This window comes from Nestor notabilis, unplaced genomic scaffold, assembly GCF_000696875.1.
Source record: "Nestor notabilis isolate BGI_N333 unplaced genomic scaffold, ASM69687v1 scaffold5159, whole genome shotgun sequence".
Lineage (NCBI taxonomy): Eukaryota > Metazoa > Chordata > Aves > Psittaciformes > Psittacidae > Nestor > Nestor notabilis.
Window position 1 is genome coordinate 121,300 of NW_009944932.1, and position 11,188 is coordinate 132,487.

Below are 11,188 nucleotides of genomic sequence, written 5' to 3' on the forward strand. Positions count from 1 at the left end.
AAGCAAGTCATATTCAAAAATACGAAATATTTGGATCTATCCTAAAATTACACCGCTTAAAATCCCGATGACAGAAAGGAACCCAAGTAATGTGTAATAGTTGCCTGAATTTTCCATTAACGCCTCATACTAGTATAGTCAACCTGCACTTGCTATACAATGAAATAGACTAGTGTGAATAATTGTAAGAAGAAATAAAACAAAACCTCATTTTACAACCAAAGGTCTGTTATTAACTGTCTTTACCAATGCATGGTAGTGCAGACAAAAGACAGCCTCAAACAAAACCACTATTTTTTAAAATTGGGATTTCTGAAGATTGTTATTTTATTAACAATGAAAGTGTACAATTGACTTATGCCATTTACTTATTTTATGGAAAAAGACAGTTTTTTTAACTTCAAGGTAGGCAAAATATGTTTTAGTGATTGCTTCTCAAATTCTAATTACAAAATCTTTTCAGCAACTTCTTAGTATTATTTTAGAAAGCAGACATAACATTACAAGCTTAAACTTCACAGGATATGTAAGCCTTAAAATGATGCATGTTCTGCATATCTTTGGAAATGAGTTATTTAGCGAACCATGTCATATAGCCTTATGCAGGTATATTTTACTATAACAAAAGTTGGCAAAATCACTATAAACTTAAGCTTACGTTTTATCATGTGCCAATCTCCTAAAATATACAAAACCAATAAATGTACCTGTACCAAGGACCTGACTGGAGAGCAAAATTATTAAACTATACAATTTGAGCCAAAGGGAAAGACTGTTTTAGTCATATCTTTACAAGATCTGATAAATAGCATTGGTTTTAACTGCCAAAAGTAAAAGGCATAGTATTTTGTTAAAATATACATACATAACATATGCTGGGCTGGTAAATCAAAAAACACATTTATAAATTCCACTGATCAGTATATTATGGCATACACTGGTGTGCTTTTAAGTAATATAAATATGTCAATATGTCATTTGGATTGGCAGACTTGCCGTAATGGCAGTAAGGTTCTGCAAACTAGACCTACAAACTGCAAGCTGCTCCAAAGCTGCCCTCTCTGGCAGTGGCTGTAAGTAACAGCTCTGCAGAATGAGAACGAGGAGACCAGCCAGGGACTGATGAAAAGCAAGACATTCTGATCATATCTTTCTCCATTTCAATGTTTTTTACAACCTGCTGGGAAAAAGTAATAAAATGAACACTTCAAATTAAAAGCTTGACACAGGTTGACATTATAATTAAAAGAGCTGAAATGTAGAAATCATATGAAAATGAACTAAACTAGCTTTGCTAACCCAACTGCTTTTGCTCCATGTCTTATGAAGTATTATAAAAAGCACTGACATATTTTCTGTCCAAAGGTATGAAAAGTTCAGAAAACTACATTTTTAAAACATGTATTTAGTTACACCTATGAAAATTAGATTGAAATATAATTTAAGCAATAAAAGAAAACACAATGAAATTTTTAACTAAAGCAAATATGGTGATATCAATAAAGCACTTTATATTTCCTTTATCTTGCAGCATCACTCAATATAATCTGTGGTACTTTTTGTCATTAAACATTCTTAAACTGTTCTTTGCATGCCTCCTACTGGCTCCATTGTATGTCTCTTCTGTAAGAAATCCTACTTTCTATCTGTCTTTCCAATTCTAACTCAATATCATTTCTCAGTGAAAACAAATACACCATCAACTCATCCAAGTCTTCATTAAAAGGTACTTCTAGAATACTATTAGAAGAAAAAAAAAAAAACTCGTTCAAGTATTTAAACAATCAACTTGCAGTGTCATCCGAATTGCAGAATTTGGAAAATAATATAGTGGCATTTGGTAAAAGCAATAAGTATGCATCACATTAGACTGTGTTAGCTTGATCTTTCTTTTACTACATTTGACCAGATAGTACTATTAAGTATACACCAAAGTTAAATTTAGGTAAAAGACCAAAATTGTACTGAACTCCAAAGACAGAAAAGCATCTATGACTAATGAATTTTTCCTGCTCTTCACTTTTTATAAATAACTACGTGAAAAGGCAAAAAGGGAATTTGTGAAAAGAAAACTTGATGACTGTCAATCAGTGAGGGAATGATGGACACCAACATCCTTTCAAAAGCTCATTTACATCCTCTGGTCATGCAATAGGATTAGTATTCTCAAGGGATGTGTATTCAGAGCATGGAGTAGAACTTACAGCTGTCATATCAACACATCTATCAGGTTGTGTTATGGGCTGAGATGATGAAGCTACAATGTCAAGTTTAATTTGCAAGGATGTGCTTTAGCATTTCTCAGAAATGTAATTCTAAGATAATGGAAGGAAGAACCATCTTCTGCTTACTGACACTGGACTCAGAAAATACTTTTAAACCTAACGTTGATAATCGCTTGTTTTTCAGAATTATCTTCAGAAGTACTGTTCCCCCTTGTATCTGCTACCCAAGCACTTCCACATCCAATCAGAATATTTTTAATAAACTTATAACAAAACCAGAACCTGTTATATTCCTTCCTTTGCCTTTGATGGGCAATAGGATCTAATACAGATTTCTTCTTTCCCATGCAGCTCCATCACAAATTAAAAAATAGTCCTTCTACCTCTCTGTCAGAAGAACTTTATTTCACTGGGAATTCATGTCATCTCTGGGGTCAGTTCTCATTAGCTGATCTGTGTTCCTCAAATAAAGTAAAACAGATCCCAGTGGTATATTAAAATTTTATTATGGGTATCTGTCACTTGAAAAGCCTTCCATAAAAAAGGGTCTGAAAAAACCCTCTAAAAAGGACACAATTTCAAACAAAGTGGAATAGTTCACCACCCGATTTTGTACATATAAAAGTATTAAACAAACAAACAAACAAATATGGTAACAACAGTCTTTTCTTGAAAGAGTTTGGAATTAAATATACTGAAATAGTTCCAAATGATTTTTTCCACTCATACTGCTGGCTGGCAACTAAGTACTGTAGGATGAAAAAGGGTGCTGCTGTGGAAAAGTACGATATCACTTAATAAATGTCCTTGTGAAGCATTAAACCAATCAATCACAAACTGAATCCATACAGGAATCTCAAGTTTAGATAAATTATTTTATTTTTGGCCACAAAACGTCTGCCATAAAAGAATAAAGAAAAATTAAACACTTTGATGTCAGGTACATAATAAACTAACTTTAAAACTGAGTAACTGGTTTTCCAATGGCTGACCGGAGCACTGGACAGATGACAGCATCCTGCACAAAAAAAAGCGTATGAAGACTGAAAAGACCAAAAAGACTGAGAGGGAAAAGAGGTAAAAACCATGACACAAGCTATGCAGAGCATAAGATCCACGGGAACTGGGTTGAGGAACAACTGAAAACACAGTATTATCAGGCTCCTGAGGAGAGGAATAGGTTTTTACAGCCCTACTTAGCTTTTCCTGGGACCCATACCATACCCAAGGGTCCAGTTCCAGGCAACGCCATGGCCATGCCAGTTTCCAGCCTGTCACCAACTGCTCCTGACAGGACTGCAGCCCCAGCTTGCTTCTTGCTGTGTCAGGGCTACGAAGGGTGCTGTTACCAGCCCTGGCTCTGCCCACTGTGCTCAGACCCAGTAGGATAGTGCCCATCAGGGAGGGAATGGCCAGCCTTGGGGTCCTCCTGGTGGCTGGCTCCCTGATGCCAAGGATTAGCTGGCTTTTCCTGCTCCACAACAAGGATATTAAAACCTTCCTGTGCATGGAGGCTAGGAAAACTCTTGACTTAAAAATATCACATTATTTTTCCTTTTTAAAAGCTGAATTAAGATAGTAAAGCATTGTTCCTCATTCTACGGGTAATAAGGAATGCTCCAGCACTGGGAACTGCAGTGGGAGGTTCTGCATTCAAGTCCCTGCATAGTATCAGAGCTTGGTGTGCACCAGACGCCACCTATTCCACAGGGTAGTACAGAGAAAAGTAGGACAAGCTGTCTATGCTCTGGACAAGCAAAACCAAAGAAGTCTGATTTCTTCTGCATAAAATAAAATATTGGAATGCTCCTTCAGACTGTCTGAATGCAAAAATTTGAGTGCATAACCTCCTGTCTGCTATCAAGACTAAAATGACTACAGACAAGTTAAGTCATGAAACTTTTATCTATTCATATCCATCCATCTACAAAATAGGCAACATAAACTTACATTTGGATAGCTTGAAGTCGTCTAATGGCTTAGGCAATGCAATTTAATAAGAATTAATCTGTTATGTCTGTTTTGGGTAGGAAAGATGACATGACAAAATTAAATGAGGTTTCAGCAGGGTCAAGTAAACAAATAACATGTTGAGATGTGAAAACCTACCACACCTAATAACAAATGTTGGTGAAAATTCCTGTGAACACAGATGGGTTGTACGAGCATCTCCCCCTCACCACACTGACTTTGAAGTCCTGAGCAGCACAGGCAATACTCTGTGTTCTTGGAGCTAGGTAGCTCCTATCACAGGTGATGTACTTTACAGAGCTGCCATGGGAGACATGCCTCTCATAGTGCTCAACTTCATCACACTGATAATGTGCACATGTTTTAGTAAGTATACAGTTGAATAGGAGTCAAGAGACACTTGACTGTTCCAGTGACCTGTGGTCCTAATTCAGACAAATCACTTATATTTCCTATAAAAAGGAGGAGAAACATATATATATTTTTATATATACATACTTTCTTCTGCAAAACTTAAGAGGTCTACAGCGGCAAAATACCAAACAAGAGCTAAACAATGTGTTTAGCAAGAGCTAAATATTTTTTCAGTTTACTACTTACTCTCATCAGAGAGGAAAGACTACTATATTCTATTTTATTCAACCGCATTATTGCTCTTTATAATGCTTTCACAACTACAGGCCTTCATTTCTGTAGAAAGACCTGACTTTCAGCAGGGGGAAGAAAAGCTACTCTTGCTATTCTAAACTCTGGTTCTTATGCTGTAATACAGTTTTCTTAGAAACAATTAGAGGAAAATGGTACAGGACATTCTGTTAACCTCCCCTCTTGCTTATCACTGTTATATTCCTTGGCTATGAGGTCTTTCCATTTGCATTGCATGCTCTTGTGAACAGAATACAAAGCATAAAGGTATAATGAAGATAGCAGCATTCCTTGACTGCGCTATTTAGGATGTGCTGTGAAGGAACCATGAATAAGATCTAACCTAGTTTTAAACTCTACTAGAAGAGAAGCAGGCATTTTCTACTTTTAAGGGAGTGCAGATTAAACTGTGAAAAATATAGTCCCTCTCAAACAAGGAAATACAGTCCCTCTCAAACAAGGAAACAAGAAAACATTGAAAACTAACATTTAAAGCGGCCATTGCTATTTTTGGCAGCGCACTCACGTTCCCTGAAATGGTAACAAAATGAAGGCCATTTCTGTAGAGAATAGGATAGTCAAATCTGTGCTTACTTCTGACTATGTTCCAGTGTGGCTGTATGCAAAGCTGTTCTGGCACAGCAGGTAAGCAGCTGCTCTACGAAAATGCTATTCCCAAGCTAATGATCACTGTTAGGAAGTGCTGTAAATTGTAATTGAGGTGAACTAAAAGTGTACTGCAGTCATTTAACATAGCTCAGCTGATGAGCAGTAACTCACTTATTCCTGGTAAATCAGAAGCTTTTAGTCTGTATTAACCAATGACTCCCTCAGACTTTGACTTCCAAAACACTGCCCCCTCTATTTCAACTTTACATTTCATACCTGAATTTCATACCAATTTTCATATCAATTTCATACCACATTTCATACCAATCATAACTCTGCTTGCTTATTCCATACACTTACTTACTGTTATTTTACAATTACATGTCCTATTTTTGTTACTATAACATATCACACATGTTCTATAAAATGAAGGCTTACCAACACTCACCAAGTACAAGGAAAACTGAGCACTTAATACTGGTTTTAACTTTTAATGCCTTCTTTGTAATCATCTATAAAACTTTTCTCCTTGCAAGCTGTCAGTCACATCATTTTGCCTGCAGAAGTTACTAGATTTGTAGTGTAGACGTAATTAACCTTACTTATCTAGTTCTTTGACATCTATTGTCCTATGCATTGCTCATGAACCATTCCTAGACCACTTCTCATTTGCCTTTGACATTTCAGTACTCCAATGCTTTGTCACTCCAACACACTCACTAGATTGCACAGGATATTCTACCTGGTTTATCCAGATCTCTCCTCCTGAATCATCTTCAGACACAGTCTATTAAAATAAATTGCTTAAATTGACATGCAATTTGTAGCACTTTGTTCTCTTAATGATGATATGAAACTATGAACTGACCTGATTTGAAGCACCTGAAAGAATCATGCAGCTGCTTAGAATGACCTCAGATTTGGGCAATCAAGAGGTTTTAATCTTTTTTGAAAACAGCTGTATTTCTTTTTTCCAAGAAAGCAGTCAGGTATCACAAAGAATCCCTTGTCTTACACTGATCTGAAACAAAAGGTTCATTTTCCCCAAATTACTTTTGTAATGCCATTTGTAAATTCATTAATCTAAATGTGATGAAAAAGTAATTTTTATGGCTTCTCAACTGTTTAACTGTAACCTTTAAGGTTAATGTTCTGCAGTCACAGGCCTTGACACTGGGCATGTTTGCAGACATGATGCAATGTTTTGCATGAGGATCCTATCTGGGCTAACAAGCTTATTTATCATCAGTGTTAACGAGCCCAGGCAGAGTACTGAACTAGGCTAAACTGCTAGACAGCTCAAGCTTTTAGGTACAGGCTGGTTTGGGTTTGTCTGCATGTTTACATTGTGCCATATGGATACAAACTGCTGCTGTTCATCAATACTGCAATCTATCACTTCAGGAGTGAAATTATAGAGTTCATACAAAAATGAACTTGGTAATTCCTTCACCTCTATTCTATCTTTTCAGAAATGCAGTTCAGATGTTTATGAAGTAGTGACTTGGAGTATTACTCAATATTACTCAACAAAATGCATTCAGTCCAAGTGAAAGGCCAGTAAGTATCTCTTGAAAAATTTTCATTTAGAAAAAATAAAATAAAAATGCCAAGCTGACTTTGAAATTATCATGTTTGCTATGCAAAAATCATAAAATAAATTACTTTTTACTTTTTTTTTATTTAATTCAGTCTCATGTTTTCTCTTCCAGCATCCTATGCAGTCACTATGCAGAAAATTAGTTACCCCAGAAACTGGAATTCTTGGTATTTCATGATGTCAGTTGCAGAATTTACATGAGTTTTGTGACAAAAACCAATGCAGAACAGAGTCAAGGGAAAATAACGAGTAGATCCCAAGACGCACCCTTCTCTTTTGAGATGCATTTAAAAGGCATAGAATACTTTTTCCTTATTAATCAGTAGGGTTTATGGATTTTTTTCCTATATTCAGTCTGCTAAAATGTTTTTTATTTTTCTCTTTATATTCTCCCCAAAAGCAGATGTTCACACTGAGTAAATAACTGTGGATATTAGCACACATCAATACTCCTTAATCCAGCAAGGTACCTGTTTAAGCAAGGCAGAACAGTAAGAGCAAAAAGGGTTCTGTGAGAGGAGAGCTGGAATATGTTTCATTGCATTCTTACATGCTTTTTTGAAGGTAGAGGTAAGCTTGCCCTGTTTGCACTTTCAAACATTCGGAAATTGGGTAGTGATGTAAACATGCTACACAAACTGAAGTAATGTGTCTCTATGACTTTTATTTCACTAGAAAGTTGAGCCATAAAATAATGCATTGTCTGGGATGAAGGGGCAAGTTCTGATTTCAAACAATAACAGGTCCTTTGTTGTTGCCGATGCCACCTCTATTCTTTTCTATGCTTTGATTTCCTATTCTGTTCTATGCTTTGATTTTTCTTCTGCTGCATTACAGAATGAATGAAAACTGAACAATAACTTAAGACATCTCTTTCAGCCTGCTGTATAGAGTTACTAATGCTTTCTGAAATATGTAATTCCCAAGAGCTTTGGTGTTCAGAGACTAATGTTGAAGGTGGGCAAACAGTTCCATAATTTTCAAAAAATGTTTTACATTTAAATGTATTTTTAAGTATTCAGTGAACTAAAGTTTAATTCATTTTCCATGGATGTAATTCAATTTTTTAAAGTCATATGTTGAAAAGTCACACAGAGGTGAATCTGCCAGTAATGGAACTTAGCATAATGTAGCATTTTCATTCATTTTTTTCTCCAAGGCATCTGAAAAATCTTTTGTTCTTTCTTCCAGTCCACTGTATTGTCCTCCTACTCACTGACCTAGTTGAAGTATCACTTCCACAAGCATGAAAACAGACAACACCAAGTATTTTCCTCTGATAATCTTTCAGTGCTGATACTACCCCTCTTCCAAACCATTATGATAGATGGTTACTAGATTCTTTGAAAAATGATACGTGCCTGTACAGAGCCTGGGTTTTAATACACCTCCATATAAACAGAATGGGGAAAAATATTTTTAAAGCAAATTTTTGTCTCCTTGTATGTTTATATTCTGATCAAAACACTTGTTTTGGCTAAACCCCAAAACCTTAATAGAAGAATTAACATTAACAATTACAGTAAATTCTGCAAAATATAACACGTACCTGTTCAAAAGTATTCTTTTGAAATTCTTCAAATCCAAAAATATCCAGTACTCCAATTTCAAATACCTGGTCACTGGGAAAAAAAGACATTACCAATAATAAGAATTCAAACAAGAGAATAATACACTTGTTTCTGAAAAAAAAGTATTTCTGTTCTAGGATGAAAGTAGGCTGTATTTCAAAAACACAGTATGAAATACACAAGCAGACCATGTATACAACAGAATTAAAATTCTACCCACCAACGTATTATATCGAATATAAATAAAGGCAGGGTCTGAGACTGTTTTAGCAGCCAGTTTAAAAACTAAATATTTAAGAGAAGGAAAATAAAATCTTAGCTTCTTTAAAGCCTATTTTCTAAAGGCATAGAAACTTTAGATGAAGCATAGCCATTTTGTGAAAGTTTCAAAATTTCTTGGTTGTGCTCACTTATCCCTTCCAGTTTCTACTTCTTTGACAGCAAGAACCACTTCTATGAAATGCACTTCAAGGGAAACCTGTTTAGCCAATGTCCTCTCTGTGCCAGCATCAAGTAGAGGCTGTGAGCTCTGGCTGCACAACAGGTTACATCTCTCAGGGGGAAGAATAGTGAGGATTTGGGCATGAAGACGACAGACGTTTCTTCTCTGTGTATATGAAAGAATACTTGTTGGCAGTGCACCTAATTTGTCATGTGCCATTGTTTGCATTCAGGGAAGAGCTTTTATTTTGGCCCAGTGGAAGGATCAAGGCAGACCAGTCACCCAGGATTTCAACAGGAGAAATGGGAAAGGGACAGTGTTGTTATTCTGTACTTACTTGGGACTAAGTCATTGTAAACCTGATCTGGAGAAGAAATTAAGTTCACTATGGGGAGCAAAATTAATGTTCTGGGATATCCTGTTGCCTGCTTTGGAAGGATTTGAGAAGTCTATATGAAAGGTCTGGGCTCACAGAGGCAGGGTTTTGCTTTATTTTTTTCCACAATATTATTAGACAGAGAACATAAAAAGTATGTTGTAGTAAAAAATTTGTTTAAGTTTGCTTATGTGAATGCAGTAGGACTTTCTCCAGAGTGAAATTATCTGCCAGCAGGATGGAAGACTTTACACTATAGCCAATAGCTCTCCTGAACAGGAAAAATCTTTCAGCGTCCTGAGAAAGAGATGGATACTTTCTAAAGCAGATGAGTTTTCCTTTCTCTTTGCCCACATAATTTGTAAATGTATACATACAAATAATATCGCAGCCTGCTGTTTCTGAAATCTACTTTTCCTACCACATTTACCCTCCATGTTCCATGTTTATTCTATGCTTAAATCTATGTATATATCAAGATAGAGACATAAAAGAGAAAGAAAGGTGATCCACCATTGAAGTACTTTAGCACAGCTAAAAATGAATTCCAATGTAAAAAAACAAAAAAAGTAAAATCATAGAAAAATTGAGTACTACAAAAGAAGCTAGGAAAAACAATCCTCAGAGACAAGCAGAGCCTTCTTCAGAAATCATACCCAAGAAGTTTGTCTTCATTTCCAAGGCATACTAGTTCAATGCACTACTAATAGTAACAAGACTGGCTATGTGCGTAAATGTCAGACAACAAGAGTTACATAATAAATCTGGTCTAGAATGACTTCCTTGGGCAGGTGAGGTTATCATGAGGTCAAGTAGCCTCCAAGGGAATTTCTGCAATAAAAAGCTTAAAGATATATCACCATCTCCATCTCTAGCAATGAGTGCAATTTAAATTGTGTTTTAAAACGCAAGGCTCGTACTCAAGTGTTTCTGAGTAGAGATGAGTGTACATTCCTTGTCACAACGTGTTTTCAACAAAACTAGTTCATTACCATAAAGAAGAATTTGACGTTTTAAAAATTAACTACCTCAGAGGAATATTGAAAAAAACATAATTATTTTGTTAATTAAATAAGTTTTGGACACCTGTCCCCCCAAAAGAAAACAAACCAAAACCAAAAAAAACAACCCAAACCTCAATCAGGGCAGTCAGGTGAAGTTTCTGATGACTGGAAGAAAGGGCAATATAACCCCCATTTTCGAGAAGAAGAAGGTGGAAGAACTGGGCAACTACAGACCAGTCAGTCTCACCTCTGTGCCTGGCAAACTCTTGGAGCAGATTCTCCTGGAAAGCATGCTGAGGCACATGAGAAACAAGGTGGCTGGTGACAGCCAGCACGGTTTCAAAAGGGGAAATCCTGCCTGACCAATTTGGTGGTCTTCTATGATGGGGCTACGGAACTGATGGATAGCAGCAGAGCAGTTGACGTCATCACCTGGACTTGTGCAAAGCGTTCGACACTGTCCTACACAACATCCTTGTCTCCAAATTGGAGAGACATCAATTTGATGGATGGACCACCCAGTGGATAAAGAACTGGCTGGATGGCCACACGCAAAGAGTTGCAGTAAACAGCTCAACGTCCACATGGAGACCAGTAATGAGTGGTGTCCCTCAGGGATCGGTGTTGGGACCTGTGCTGTTCAACATCTTTGTTGGTGACATGGACAGTGGGATTGAGTGCACTCTCAGCAAGTCTGCTGACAACACCAAGATATGTGGTTCGGTTGATACACTGGAGGGAAGGG

At 36.6% G+C, this 11,188-nt stretch overlaps 1 protein-coding gene across 1 annotated transcript in view; it reads right to left on the bottom strand.

The window, feature by feature from the left end:
• MYO16 (myosin XVI) overlaps positions 1 to 8,672 on the bottom strand; it is a gene marked incomplete at its 5' end in the record, with an annotated part of 102,294 nt that extends 93,622 nt beyond the window's left edge. The window contains one exon of the mRNA XM_010022652.1: positions 8,600 to 8,672. Within this exon, the coding sequence (XP_010020954.1) occupies positions 8,600 to 8,672 (73 nt within the window). The remainder of the gene's footprint in view (positions 1 to 8,599) is intronic.
• Positions 8,673 to 11,188: the final 2,516 nt, after the last annotated feature.